Source organism: Lolium rigidum, chromosome 2, assembly GCF_022539505.1.
Source record: "Lolium rigidum isolate FL_2022 chromosome 2, APGP_CSIRO_Lrig_0.1, whole genome shotgun sequence".
Taxonomy (NCBI): Eukaryota; Viridiplantae; Streptophyta; class Magnoliopsida; order Poales; family Poaceae; genus Lolium; species Lolium rigidum.
Window position 1 is genome coordinate 70,603,901 of NC_061509.1, and position 15,129 is coordinate 70,619,029.

Below are 15,129 nucleotides of genomic sequence, written 5' to 3' on the forward strand. Positions count from 1 at the left end.
GGCCCATTTGGGATGCCTATGTCACCGGGGTTAGTTAAATTTTCCGGATTGTTCTTTCCTGCTCTCCCTGTCCGCAGTTCATGTGCTTATCCCCTACCGGTTTATCTTGCTTGCCATGAAGCCGGGTTGCGGACAGCAGCAGAGTCGAAGACTCCGGTAGGGTTTAGCACACTACTAAACCGGAAAGAAAAAACGTTCAATAAGCAACCGGTAACTGAAAAAATAGACAAGTTACATGCAATCTTATTGGGGTAGTCCCCGAGACTCATTCAATATTTCGGCATCTTTTATTCATAGCATATAAGGTACAAAAAAGGAACTTCTTACACCACCACTTCAAGAGTAGAAAGGGCGCAACGAGCTACGTTCCATGGACGCTTGCTCTCCTCTCCGGATTTGTCCGCCTTTCCTTCTTTCCACTCCTGTGCATCAATTAGGTAGTATGCGTCATTGTGAAGCACTTTGCTTACAATGAAGGGACCTTCCCAAGGTGGCAAGAGCTTATGCCGGCCTTCAGTGCGCTGCACTAGGCGAAGCACAAGATCTCCTTCCCGGAAAACTCTTGGATTAACTTTCCGGTCATGATAGCGTCTGAGGTTTTGCTGGTAAACGGCTGTACTTGCCAAAGCCAGCTCTCTTGCTTCTTCTAGCAAGTCCACATCATTTTCTCTGGCCTCTTTAACCTCTTGTTCAGTATAGAGTTGTACTCTTGGTGAATCATGGATGATGTCGGTTGGTATGACCGCTTCTGCTCCATAAACCATGAAGAACGGAGTGTACCCGGTGGACCGGTTTGGAGTTGTTCTTATACTCCACAGCACTGATGGTATCTCATCAAGCCAACAACCCGGTGATTTTTCCACTGCATCAATGAGTCTAGGTTTGATACCGGAAAGTACCAAAGCATTCATTCTTTCCACTGGCCATTTCCACGTGGGTGTGCCACCGAGCACAAATCCAACCGGATGTTCTTGTCTTCACAAAACCTTTTGAACTCACCTTGAGCAAAGTTGGTTCCATTGTCAGTAATAATGCTGTGCGGGTATCCATACCGCAAAATGACATCTTTTAAGAACTTCACTGCTGTATGCCCATCCCATTTTGCGACAGGTTTCACCTCTGCCCACTTGGTAAATTTATCCACCATAACCAAGATGTGGGTCATGCTGCTTCTTGCAGTCTTGAATGGGCCAACCATGTCAAGGCACCAAACGGCGAACGGCCATGTTAATGGTATTGTTTTTAAACCGGACGCTGGGGTATGATTTTGCTTGGCGTACCTCTGGCACCCGTTGCATTTTCTTACCAAATCCTCAGCGTTTTCCAAAGCAGTGGGCCAGTAAAACCCATGCCGGAATACTTTTGCTACTAGCGCCCTTGATGAGGCATGGTGCCCGCATTCTCCTTGGTGAATTTCTTCAAGCATTTCTTTCCCTTCTTCCGGTTCCACACATCTTTGAAGGACACCGGTAACGCTTCTCTTGTACATTTCACCATTGATGAACGTATACGCCTTGGACCTTCTTTGGATTCTTCTTGATTCATTTTCGTCAGCCGGCAAGGTGCCGTTGATCAGGAATTCCTTAATAGGTTTAACCCACGATGGTGTCTCCCGAACCAGGAATACCGGTACGTCTATGTCCATGCTATCTACCAGCATTGTTTCTTCCGGCACCGGCGCGGCAGCGTTTGATCTTACCGGAACAGTCCCCGAGCTTACCGGAACAGTCCCCGGGTTTCCTTCGTCAATATCCATTGGCACAATGTGTGACTCCGGTACAAAAATTGATTCCGACTCTGGACTTGGCTTGATTGATGGCACTCTCAGGTGTGCCAAGGCTATTCCGGGAGGAATTTCTTGTCGGGATGAGCCCAGCTTGGACAAAGCATCCGCAGCTTCATTTTCTGCACGCGGTACATGGTGAAATTCACAGCCTTCGAAGAAGCCGGCAATCTTTTGCACGTGAAACCGGTATGAGGCCATGTTGGCATCTTTTGCGTCCCAGTCCCCAGAACACTGCTGCACCACAAGGTCTGAATCTCCATAGCAAATGATCAGGTGCGCACCGATTTCTTTTGCGACTTTAAGCCCATGGATCAAGGCCTCATATTTAGCGATATTGTTTGATGCCCTGAAATGCACTTGTAGAACATACCGGAGATGATCCCCCCTTGGTGAAGTTAGCACCACACCGGCACCTAGACCCTCCTTGAGCTTGGATCCATCAAAGTGCATCTTCCAGTATTCCAGTCTTTGATCCGGGGGCTTGTATTGCATTTCCGCCCAATCGACCAAAAAAGCAGCTAAAGCTTGCGACTTGATGGCGTCCCTTCTTTCGTACACCGGAACATACGGTGATATCTGTATTGCCCATTTAGCAATCCTGCCGCTAGCGTCCTTGTTGCACATGATATCAGAGATGGGTGCCTCACTCACCACTTTCATAGGATGTTCCTCGAAGTAGTGTTTGAGCTTGGTGGCGGCCATGAACACGCCATAGGTCATTTTCTGGAAGTGCGGGTAGTTTTGCTTTGAGAGGGAGAGCACCTCGCTCAGGTAGTATACCGGCCTCTGGACGGTTTTCCTTCCTCTTCTCTTTCTACTACCACAACAACACTCACGACCCGGTTGGTTGCTGCTATGTATAACAACATCGGTTCTCTTTCCAACGGCGAAGCCAATATTGGCGCGGTAGCTAACATCGTTTTCAGCTCTTTGAACGTTGCGTCTGCCTGAGGGGTCCAGACGAATTTGTCGGATTTTCTCATTAAAGCATACAGCGGCAGGGCCTTTTCTCCTAACCTGCTTATGAACCGGCTTAGCGATGCTAAGCTTCCGGTGAACTTTTGTATGTCCTTCGAGATCCTGCGGTACCGTCATTCTCTCAATTGCCCTTATCTTTACCGGATTGACCTCAATGCCTCGGCTTGAGGCGAGAAAACCCAGCAACTTGCCGGCAGGGACATCGAAGTACATTTTGCCGGATTGAGTTTCATCCGGAACCTTCTTAGGTTATCAAATGTTTGCCGGATATCATCGATTAGGGTATCTTCTACCTTAGTTTTTATCACGATGTCATCCACATACACCTGCACATTTTTTCCTATTTGATCAAACAAGCACTTTTGCATGCAGCGCTGGTACGTTGCACCAGCGTTGCGCAAACCGAAAGGCATAGTGATATAGCGAGTAAGCCCCGTGCCGGGGTAATGAACGCAGTTTTTATTTGATCTTCCTTTTTCAAGGGGATTTGGTGGAAACCGGAGTACGCATCCAGGAAAGACAACAACTCACACCCAGCAGTGGAATCAATCACTTGATCGATCCGCGGTAAAGGAAATGGGTCTCTTGGGCAAGCCTTGTTGAGGTTGGTGTAGTCGATGCACATGCGCCACACCTTCGGAGCCTTTGCCTCCAGGTTCTCGTCTTTCTTCTTTTCGACCATCACCGGATTGGCCAGCCACTCAGTATGCGTGACCTCCACGATGAAACCGGCAACCAGCATCTTCGTCACCTCTTCTCCAATGATCTTCCTCCTATCTTCAGCGAACCGGCGCAATGGGTCGTCGCACCGGCTTAGCATCCTTCCGAGACGTTTAGAGAGTGCTCAGCCTGGCTCCCTCGGAACACCCACCAAGTCATCGAGTAGACCAGGCAAAGATATTCCGATTCTCACGGAGGAAGGCGACGAGCGCGCTTTCCTATGCCTCACCGAGACCGGCACCGATGCGAGCGGTACGCTCGGGAAAGCCGGGTCCGGCACGATGTCTTTTGTTTCCTTTGTCGGTTTGAGCGTTTGGAGCGCTCGGACTTGCACTCATTGCGGCTAAGCTCAGCTGTGAGGGCTGAGCCAGCGCAAGCTGCGGTTTGCATCCTTCTTTTTTCCTCTGCGATCACCGGCGATTCCGCTAGGTTCGATCCGGCGAGCATTTGTTTCCGAGCGAGACCTTGTAGTTTCCCACCACGGTCGAGAGGTCCACGAGGTGCCGGCATCTTCATCTTGAGATACGCCGTGTGGGTCGAGGCCATGAAGGCCGCCAGCGCCGGTCTCCCCAGCAATGCATGGTATGGACTATCTAAGTCCACCACTTCAAACTCAAGATTTTCAACCCGGCAATTGTCACGTCCTCCAAACGACACATCCACCCGGACTTTTCCAACCGGTGCGCAGGACAAACCCGGAACGATCCCATGGAACGTCGTGTGTGTTGGCTGAAGCATGTTTTCTGTTATGCCCAGCGTATGCATGGTGTGTTTGTACATTATGTTTATGCTGCTCCCATTGTCTATCAGCACCTTGCTGAACTTAACACGAGTCGTGGGCCCCTTCATTATTGGGTCCACTACGAGAGCGTAGCCACCCGGGTTCGGCATGATTTTAGGATGATCTCGGTATGACCATGAGAGTTCCTGCTCTGACCACGGCATGTATTTTGGCACTGCCGGCATCACCGCGTTCACCTCCATGGAACGACGGCGCAGACTTTGCTTGTCTGTCGGCTCGGTCACGAACACGACACAACACACATCTGGGTCCTTATAAACGTTCCGGCCCAAGGGGGTCGGTGGAGGTGGTTGGTCGTAGCCTTCTTCCACCTGATTGACTTGCTGATATTGCTGCCTTTCTTGCTGAGGGTGTACCGGTAAGGCGTTTGCCCCGGTAAGCGGTGGTGGTGGCGGCAGCTGCTGCTGACGCGGCATGTTTGGTGGTGGCATCATTGCATTGCCTCCTTGCCCCTGGGAATCTTTTACCGCCCCCTTTTGCATCAGGTACTTGGTCCAGGTGCAATCTTTTGTCAAGTGGTTCGACGGGTGAGCCGGATTCGGCGTGTGCCACCGGCAAGGTTGATCCATGGCAGCTTCCATGGTGTATTTCGCGGGTTCTTGCCAGTTCTTTTTCTGGCCCCAGGGTTTCTTTTCGACCCACTGTTTCTTAGGACCAGCCCATGGCTGCGATCCGGTTCTTTGCCTCTGGCTGCCGCTGGCATCAGAGTTTTCCTGCACAGCAGCAACTTGCTGCGGGCCATACCTTCGATCCGGGAAATCTTCCCTCCTTTTGTTGCTCCGGTTGTCCCGGTACTGCTGTTGAGGCGGGTTTGATTGTTCCGGCTCGGCTTGTATTGCCGGTTGCGTTGGGTCTCCCAACGCGTAGTTTTCCGCCACACGCATCATCTCAGCCAACGTTGTTGGCATGTTCCTCTGCAGCCTTTGCCACAAGGGCGAACCCCGCCGGCATCCTTGGCTAAACCAAGCGATGGCTTGTGCCTCTATCACTCCTTCACAAGAGTTTCTGGTGGAGTTCCACCGGGTCAGGTAATCTCGATCTGTTTCTTGCGGGCGCTGCACGCACAAAGCAAGCTACTGAGGCCTGTTTGGCCTTCTGTAGGTACTGCTGAAGTTACTCACAAAAGCTTCCTCAAAATCTAGCCAGCCATTTATGCTTCCTTCCGGCAAGTTGTTCAGCCAGATTCTTGCCGGTCCTACTAGGAACGTAGGCACAATTCTCACGGCCCAACGCCGGTTTCCTCCTCCAGCTATAACTCCTCCGCCACCAGCAACGTATACCGCGGTCACGTAATCCGCGAGCCAGTCTTCCGGCTTAGTGGTGCCATCGTATGTTTTGGTGTCACGGGGCAACTGAAAGTTGCGGACTGGAGGTGGCTCTTTCATGATCCTTGGGCCAAAGCACTTTGGACCCGGAGGACCCTCTGCCTTAATCATTTCCGACAGGTACACTCTGTCCAGACGGTGCCTCGCATCCCGTTCCGGCAAGTTTCTTTCTCCCAACCGCTCTCCCAATGGTTTCCGATAAGCGGTGAGTCTTGTTGAATCAGCCTCATCGTAACGTTCTGGTGCCGCGGCCCTTGCCTATCGGTACCTTGGTGGAGGCATCTCTTCCTCATCATCATATGCTGCCCTTGCAGCCGGATAGTTTTGCCCGGTTTCATGTCTACCGGCATAGTTGTTTCCGGCATAGCCTTCCTTGGCGTAGCCTCGTTCTGCCCCTTGGCTTTTTTCTACCGGCATCGTGTAGCCCGGCTTGTTGTTTACCGGCAAGGACCGGATCGTACACAATCATCTGCCGTGCATTCACTTCTCTTTCTCTTCTTCTGTCCGGATGGGGGGACGAGGCCTGCCCATGGGACTTGCTTCCGGCGTTCCTTGTTGAACGCGCGGATTTCGAGGCTATAGCCTTGTTCAGCTTTTCCAGCTGCTCAGCGTTCTGCTGCTCTACAGTATCTAGCAGCTCCCTGACACGCTCTTGTTGTTTTGCCAGAGCTTCTCCGGTAAGCGAGTCACATAGATCTACAGCAGCCTTAGCAGCTTTTATGGTTTTATCCGGGCTCTCGTACTTAGGTTTCTCTACAATGCTAGCGGATGCGAGGCACTCTTGCCGGTAAGAACTTCCTTACGCAGATCCTGATCTAGATTGCGAGCTTTAAGCCGGTTTTCCGGTATCCTAGCAGCATGAGCGCTAACGAAGCAAAGCCATGGGCAGCGTTATACTCACGTACGGTTAGGTTCAGCTCGCGCTGCGCCCGGCGACGTCTTTGCCGCTCTCGAGTATCTTCTGGCGCTGCGCCTCCAGCTCCGCCTGAGCCGTTGCCGGGTCGATGTTCTGCGCGATGGGCGTCGCCAGCACGTTCATCGCCGCTTGAAGAGGTGTTGCCGGTGGTGCGGAAGACGCTCCCGGCGCGCCGGTGTCGCGCTCCAGCGGAGGCTTGGCCGCACGGGTCGCAGCCGCACGACCAGCAACTTCGTCCGCAGCCTCCTTGCCCGCGCCGGCTACGCCAGCCATCATCACCTCGACGCTTCCGGCGGTGCGGCCTGCACAAAGCCATCTTGGCGGGTCCGGTGCCACCAGCACCGGCGAGAGCGGCTAGCGCACGGGGACGGTGCCGAAGTAGACGCGGTGGCTGCCGGACTTCGATGATGCGGCTGTTCTTGGGGAAGATGCCGCCGTTGGCGAAGCAGCCGCGTTGTCGTTGATGAAGTCGATGGAGTAGAAACTACTGGACGAGCGCGGACACCGTCCGCTCGCCGGCCGAACTCGAGGAGGCCCGCCCGAATATGTATTCCAGCATGCGCCACTTCATGCCCCACGGTGGGCGCCAGCCGTCGTCGTGGTGAACAGGACGGATGCCATAGGATGGCTTAGGTTGGGGCCGAATGGACGCAAGAGGATTCGGGGAAGGGTTTATGATTAGATGGGATGAACTTCCGGATGGTTTCCTCAAGAACTTAGCCAAGGCTAGAGATTGAAGAAGAAAGACATAAGGAAGAACTCGCTCTAGATCATCATCTTATTGATCTCAACAGGCTACAAGTTTCTCAGTACAAGCTATTCTGTATACACGCGCCTCTCTCTCTAAGAAGGGCTGCCCCCTCTCCTTATATAGGGGAGAGGTGGCTTACAGGGCAAGAAACCCTAATGGCATCTTTGACTAGACAAACTACTTTACAAAGCTACTTTAATCATAGGTGACGCCGGAGTCCTCTTTAATCAGAAATGCTGACGTCCTCCGGCTTCTTTCAGCGTCATCTCTCTCTTTGGCGCCAGGGCTTCGATTAAAGTCACTTTGCTTAGCTCATCCTTGTCTTCTTGCTCTGGGGAGAATCTTTGACCAGTCCTGCCGACAGGCCTTCCCCTCCGGTATCTTCTTTACCGGGTTCTCCGGCTTAGCTCCTCTTAGCCAAGTTCTTATCTTTAAGTTCCGGTACGAATATTAAACCGGTATCTTGATGGCTCAAACCATCCGGTTTGGCATGCCTTTGGCATACCGGGGGTCATTCCCCCAACAAGAAACGATGCTACGTCGGATGCGGGACGAAGCCCTTGCCGAATAAGGCTGGCGACGAAGGCGAGGTTTTCCGCACCATGGCAACGTTGTGTTGCATCCCTCCGGCCGCTTCTTGGATGACCTCACCGCACCGTCGTTCATCATAGTACGCGGCCTCATACGTCGCCTACTCATCGGCCTTCTTCTTGGCCAAGGCCTCTTTGCGGCGGGTGTTGCGGTCAGCGCTCACGATGGATCTCCTCATCACTCCGACACCCACATCTCCTCCGTCTATCATCCATTCGCCTTCTTCGTCACGCGTTTGGCGCAGGTTGCCTTGCCGAGTTGCGGTATCGGCTGGTGATGGCGGGATTTGCACGGGCCGGAGCGCGAGCGAGATTCCCCGTTGCCACTGCCACGACGGGGCAGCAGGGCTTTTTCCACCGTGTCGCGCGTTGTCGACGCCTCTATTCGACTCCCGAGCTACGGGCCAGCATGAGAGTGTCGGTTGGTTTATCAGGCCGCTCTGCGCGCCGACAGCTGCCCCAAGCGCTGGTGAGGCCGAGCCTCCAAAATCTGTTTGGGGTTCCCGGTAAGGTTGCTCTAAAATTTGAGGATTCAGCAGTGTCAATGTGAGGAACACGCGCAACGGTTCTCAACTCAAGTCATTTAATCGAGCACATGGAATGCACGCAATGTTTAACAAAAAGTTCTCTGAACAACCACGACACGTCGAAGGACAATCATACTAGCCACATCCCACAGCTGGGCACATCAGTATTCACGAGACTGTTAAGAGCGGAAGAAGCTCATGGTGGGGTGCGTGTTGTTAGGGCATCTCCAACGGAGCGATGCAGCGTTCGTTCGCGACCGCGCGGATAGAAAATGCGTCTGTACCTTGTTCCAGCGGGATAACGCATAGTGATCGGGCCGTCCGTAACGATGCAAATGTGGCAAGTTTGTGTCTCTGCGGACGCAGCGGTCATCCACATGGTCACCTGGCAGCGGAACAGATGCTTCGTCTTCAGCGCGGCATAACTTACGGACGGCGTGCTGGGCCGTGTTAATGGCGCTCCTCGGCTTCCGTGAGCGTAAGCTGGTGGCCGGCGTCTTAGTGGCAGGACATTGAAGGCGAGATGGCGTCCGAGCCTTTTAAAGGTTCGCTAGCGGGGCCCATTTTCCCGACCACACCATTACCAGAGTCCATCGTATCCACCCGAACAACGCTATGGGGAAGAAATGTTGGCCGTTCCGCAAAATCAAGAACAACCACGAGGTTAGCGGTCCGGTAAGAAGTCGCGGGTCGGGTGGTACGTCCGCATCGATTCCGCGCACCACCTCTCGGAGAAAAATCGGCCGGTGCCATGGTCGGACGCAAACCTTCCTGGAGGAGGCTGGTACCTCAACTCCAGGCGTGTGCCGGTCCCCCCCGTGCCACGCGAGGGCCGAGAGCGCCGTGACGAGGTACACCGCCGCCGAGCCATCTTGTCGGCCGATCTCCGAGTAGATCCGACGTACACGCTCAACTCCTACAACTGAATCTTGTTTGGGACGTGAGAGTACGACGCCCGCCGCCGAGCTCGAAACCTCAGCGACCTCGACTACTTCAACCAAGAGATCACCGCGGAAAAAGAGGAGAACAAAGACGAGGACAAGGACAAGGACGCGGGCGAGGACGAGGATGTCGATGACAAGGAAGACTCCGCCAAGCCCGAGCGCCGAGACAACGACCACGATGACGATGGGCCGGCGTGGGATCCGGAGACCCAGCCGTCGGACATTAGCGAGGAGGAGGACATTGCCATGGCACTAGCCAATAGCGAACTCAACGAGCTCAACGAGTTTCGCAACTGGGATGGGCTCGCCATCCAGTTTCGCGAGTCGACGCTCGCGTAGGGGAGGCCAGCGACTCCTCCGGCCTCTACTTTTCCTCCACATTTAGGCCTCGTTTGGCAATGGGGTATTCGAGGGGATTCGCGGGATTATCCCGGCCCAATTCTAAATCCCCGCTTTTCCCCGAGTAGTCGTTTGGTGCTAGTGTTTTGGGACAAAAAATCCTCGGTCATCCCCGTCCCCGATCCACTTTTTGCCTAAGACTAAATCCACGCCTCTACCCTCGCGTATTATCCCCGTCCCCATCTCTTCCCCGTCCAAATTATCGAGAGAGCTTCACACGAGCGACCGGCGGCGAGCAGAACGGTGTCGGGCGGAGCGGTTGCGGGAGGGGAGGGAGAGGCCGAACATCTTACCGGCGGGAGGGGATGGATCCTGCCTAGCCGCTCCTCATCAGATCGCCGCCGTTCTTGGAGTCCGACCGGCGTGGCCATCTACTGCGGTTCCTCTCCGTTAACCTCCCTTCTCTCGACCTTTCTCTTCTACCCCCGTCTCACAACCGCGTGCCCGCACCACATCCGTCACATCTCGCGCACCAACCTCCTATAGTCCGTCACGAGATCCAGGCCTACTGCATCGCCCATCGTGCGAAGCGCTCCTCGATCTCCTTCGGGGACGACCACACCGCTGGGCTAACCGGGGTACGTACTGTGGTGCAGCATGATGCACACACCGCCGGTTCGTCAGCCCAACTTGCAGCGCAATGTGAGCAAGCAGGTGGATGGATACGAAGAGCTAGCTACATGATGTGTTTGCATTCGTTTTTCTTAGGAAACCTTTTTGCTAAATGCTAACTCGTTTTCAAGTGATAATTGAGATGAATTTGTGGATGATGTTAATTTTATATATGTTAACAAAGGGCTGAAGCTTCCGAATATATATTTTCTTTCATCCTATTAGTTCTCAATTTGATTCTACTGAATGGCCACACCTGAAGAAGTAATGCATATATAGAGTCTGCATCTGGTGTATTATCCAGCCAATGAATGAATGTACAGAAAAAAAAAATTATATTTGGAAGATTTTTCATTCCTATTATTTATCATAAGTATGTCTAGCAGAAAGTCCTATCTCACATGTCTAGGAGAGAGTCATATCTTCACATGTCTAGAAAACTAGAAACATACACAGATGTTGTATGTATATGCTTTTCTAAAACTGGGTCCTTGCACTACTAGTTTATACGCTCGTTTTTCTCTTGAATGACTACTTGGTTACATTCTAGGCATACTGTTAAGACCTCCATGATAGACTGATATTTGCTGCCTCCTTTTCTAATGTGTGATACATGAATGGTTCAGTTTGGCAGGTAATTGCACAACAGGAAAGGAGATTTTCAGTCCAGATGAAGTAGTGGATGGATTCAGTGTAGCTTCAGTTCATAAACGTACATGTACTGCTGTGTGGCCTATGGCAAGTACTACCGTGTGTGTGTGGTCTATGGCATGTACTGCCGTGTGTGGTCAAGACTATTCGTGGCTTGATCGAACTGGTGTACTCCTTCAGTTCCGGTCATACTATTGTCAATTTTAATGTATGTAAACCCTCAAATATGCATCAGTTTATAGTGCCGTGTGGCCTATGGCATAAAAATTGATTCTTTGCTAACGATTGTAGATTTTCCTTGTTGATTGCTATTGCTGTTGTGCACCGATCCCTGCCCACCAAATGACAAATGACAGTTTTTTAAAATGGGGATTAGGGATGGGGTTTTGTGGGGATTGGGTGAAGGTAGGGGTTTCATCCAATACTCCAGAGTATTATCCCCACTAAGGTCTTGTTTGGTACTAGTGTTTTAGTGGGAATTAATGGGAATAATACTCTAGAGTATTGGGTGAATCCCTGCTGTCACACAATCCCCACAAAACCCCATCCCCAATCCACTAGGTAAGGGTAGAGTATTGGGGATTGAAAAAATTACACTAAAATTTGGGAGAAAGTGGGGATTAAACTCGCTCATACTCTAGCACCAAACATGTATTGGGGATAAGTGGGGATTTGAAATTTGGAGCGGATTATCCCCGCCAATTCCCACTAAAACTCTAGTACCAAACAAGTCCTAATCCCGCAAAAACTCTAGTACCAAACAAGGCCTTAGCAGGTGTAAACCTGTCCTTGTTCCTTGTGCATAGAAATCGAAGAATAAGATTTGAGTGGATTTTTATTTCTTATAAGATTTGCCTTGAAACCCAGATCCAAAGGAATTGTTCCTTTGATTTTTCTTTCCACCATTTCTATGAATCAAAGGAGTGAACATTAGCATCTAAGGAAAATTATCCAAACCTCTACTTTTCCTCCAAATCAAAGAAGTCTTTCAGTAATTTTTCAGACTTTTGGACCCGTTTGATTCAAAGGAGTTTAAAAGCATCGGAATATGAAAAAACATAGTATGTCATGACACTTGGTATCCTACAGGAATGAAAAAAATATATGCAAGAATCAGTTGTAGAATTGCTTGATTGCCCACATGAAAAATGCAAGAAATTCAGTAGAGATTGAGTGCATGTGTTAGTTGTTATGGAGACATACAAATTTTCCTAGAACCAATTTTGTTCGAAATTCTATGAGATTATAGTGTACGAAAGGAACCTATATGAATTTTGATGGATTCAATCATTTAAATCAAATAACTTCAATAGGAAAGATTTCTATGGGTAAAAAATCAATAAAATTCTTTGAATCAAACAAGCCTAGCAATTGTGATTCGTACGCGACGCTCTGGAAAATTTTGGTCTATCATTTCATCGAACACATCGACAGCACGCACAGTTCACCAAAAAGAAAAATCCTCTATACGACGGCGACGCATCGAAGGACAGTCCCACGAGCCACAGTTCATGGAATTATTACTCACTGCTAGACAAGACGTTGTTTAAGAGCAGAAGAAGGTGCTCAATCAGAACCGCTCAGAGGGCGTTGAGCATGTCCTCTGCGCTGCTGGTGGTGAAGGCTCCGCCCTCCTCGAGGTTGAGCACCTTGACGACGCCGTCGTCGGCGAGGAGCGCGTAGCGGCGTGAGCGGACGCCGAGGCCCATGGGCTTGTCGGAGAGGTCCATCTCGACGCCGAGCGCGCGGGTGAGCTCGAGGTTGCCGTCGGAGAGCAGCAGCACGTCGTCGCCGAGGCCGAGGCTCTCCTTCCACGCCTTCATGACGAAGGCGTCGTTCACGGACACGCACGCCACGGTGTCGACGCCCTTGGCGCGGAGCTCGCCGGCCTTCTCGACGAACCCGGGCAGGTGCTTCTGGGAGCAGGTCGGGGTGAAGGCGCCGGGGACGGCGAAGAGCACGGCCTTCTTCCCCGCCGTCAGCTCGCCCACCGTCACCGTCTTCAGCTCGCCGTCGGCCGGGTCGAAGAAGGAGAGCGTGGCGTCGGGGAGCTTGTCGCCGACCGCGATGGTGGCCACGACCGGGGCGGCCGAGGCCGCGGACGCCGCGAACCTCCTCGCCCCCGGAGCGGCGGCGGCGCGGAGGTGGTAGGACGGGGCGGCGAGGCGGCGGGAGGCGAAGGAGAGGGACGGGGAGGAGAGCACGAAGCGCCTGCCGGCGGCGGCGGCGGACGCGGAGGAGAGGGTGGAGAGCGAGGCGGTGGCCATGGATCGAGGGAGGAGGCGGCGGCGATGTGTTCGAGGTAATGCTATCTGTTGTGTTCGGCCTTGGGGAGAGCGTTGGGGTTTGGGTTTTGGATGGAACGGACGGACGGCACGGGTGCAGACAGACTTGATAGAGATTTTGGGTGGTTGGTGGCTCGTTACGTTCGATGCGGAGGAGAAACGAGTGGATGACGTGCTGTCGCGCTGGATTAGGCTGGCGGCCCAACAGTTTTGAGAGGCTGGACCATGGTGATGTTGTTGGGTTCGCATACTGGTTATCTACAGGCGTATCTCAAAAAAAAAAAAAAATCTACAGGCCTTTCACTTCCTAACGGCCTGTCTAAACTGCAGGTGGCGACCCCTTTGTTAAGGATGGACGTAAAGCACTGCCCCGTCTGGCCTGCCGGTGCGGTGCGTCGCCATACCTTTGTTTTAGAATCTGGTGAAATTCTTTGCCCAAGAAGCAAAGAGGTTTTTAATTTGACACTTTTTTTTTTACACTTGTTGGTTGAAACATGAGGATTTTATGACACTTAGGCTGGTGCCAATGCATCACAGGTTATAGCCTCGCCACGTCAGCTTTTACCCTCACTTTCACCCCACTTTCACCCCACGGTGCCAGTGCACGGGCTATAGTGCCAGCTCTCACTTCTCTCTCCTCCACATCAGTTTTTCTCTCTCCTCGACATCAGCATTTCTTTTACAGATTAAAACATTCAAAATAATGCAAGAAAATTATTTTATTCAACTAAAATTGTTACCGATTACATTATAAAAAAAATTACATAAAAATTTGAAAAAATTACATAATCTAGGCATTAGCCCACACATGCTCAATCAAATCATGCTGGAGCTGTGTATACATCGATGAGTCCCTCATTTGGTTGTCCATCTGAATCCTGGCTGCTAGGCTTGGTGGTGCATTGTTGTGTATCGCAGGGCCGACATTGGAATCAACTGTCTCATAGATGTCCTCCTTCACGCTCATCGTCGATACAAATTTGGACGAATCAGATCGCGCCACGTCAGCTAGCCGTTACCCCCTCCCTCTCGCCCCCGCTCTCGCCCCGACCCGCCAGCGCACCGCCTCGCTCTCGCCCCCCTCTCGGCGCCAGCGCGGGCGGCAACCGGGCGGTAGCGGGCGCTACCGCCGGGCGGTGGATCCACCGCCCCGCGCTGCCGTCTCGCCTCCCTATAGCCCCGCTCTCGCCTCCCGGCGGGCGGTACCGCCCGCGTTGGCACCAGCCTTATTAGGAGAGACTATTGATATTATGAATATTAACATTAAGAGATTTAAGGACAATTTTTAAGGACGGGCTCCAATTGGTTTACAAATGAAGACACATAAACATGAGTTGCAAAGTGAACTTGAATCCTTAGAGAGTTTTGAGGAAAGTACGGATTTATTGCCACATGAGTTTTTGAGTAAAAAAAGTACTATTCAAGCGGAGTTGTATAATTAAAATTTTGAGGAGGAAAATTACTTGCATCAGACATCACATGCCAGGTGGTGGCTATTGCAAATTACTTCCTATTTTAATAAATTGCTAATGGCGCGAAACGTAAGAATACAACGCATTCATAGATGATCAAGGGGTTTTACCTTAGGGGATTGAAAACCTGTTAAAGCATGCTCCATCTTAAGGATCTATTTGGTCCTTCTCCTTATAACTTGTTCAATATTTTTCCTTCTTTATACAATGTGAATTGAATTTAGGATGATAATGATAACGAGCATTCCAATAGACCTTTTGCAGTTGGAGAAGTAAAAAAATCAATTTTCTGTATGAATGTTAACAGAGCCCGAGGCCTTGATGAAATACCAATTGAGATTGTATCGATCTTGTCAGGATATTGTCAACTA

The 15,129-nt window shown here is 51.4% G+C and overlaps 1 protein-coding gene across 1 annotated transcript; it reads right to left on the minus strand.

The window, feature by feature from the left end:
- Positions 1 to 12,394: 12,394 nt before the first annotated feature.
- LOC124686676 (peroxiredoxin-2E-2, chloroplastic-like) lies at positions 12,395 to 13,359 on the minus strand. The gene has a single exon (XM_047220578.1). It carries the CDS (start codon positions 13,266 to 13,268, stop codon positions 12,582 to 12,584), a length of 687 nt encoding a protein of 228 aa, XP_047076534.1. The 5' UTR covers positions 13,269 to 13,359; the 3' UTR covers positions 12,395 to 12,581.
- Between the last annotated feature and the right edge of the window lie 1,770 nt (positions 13,360 to 15,129).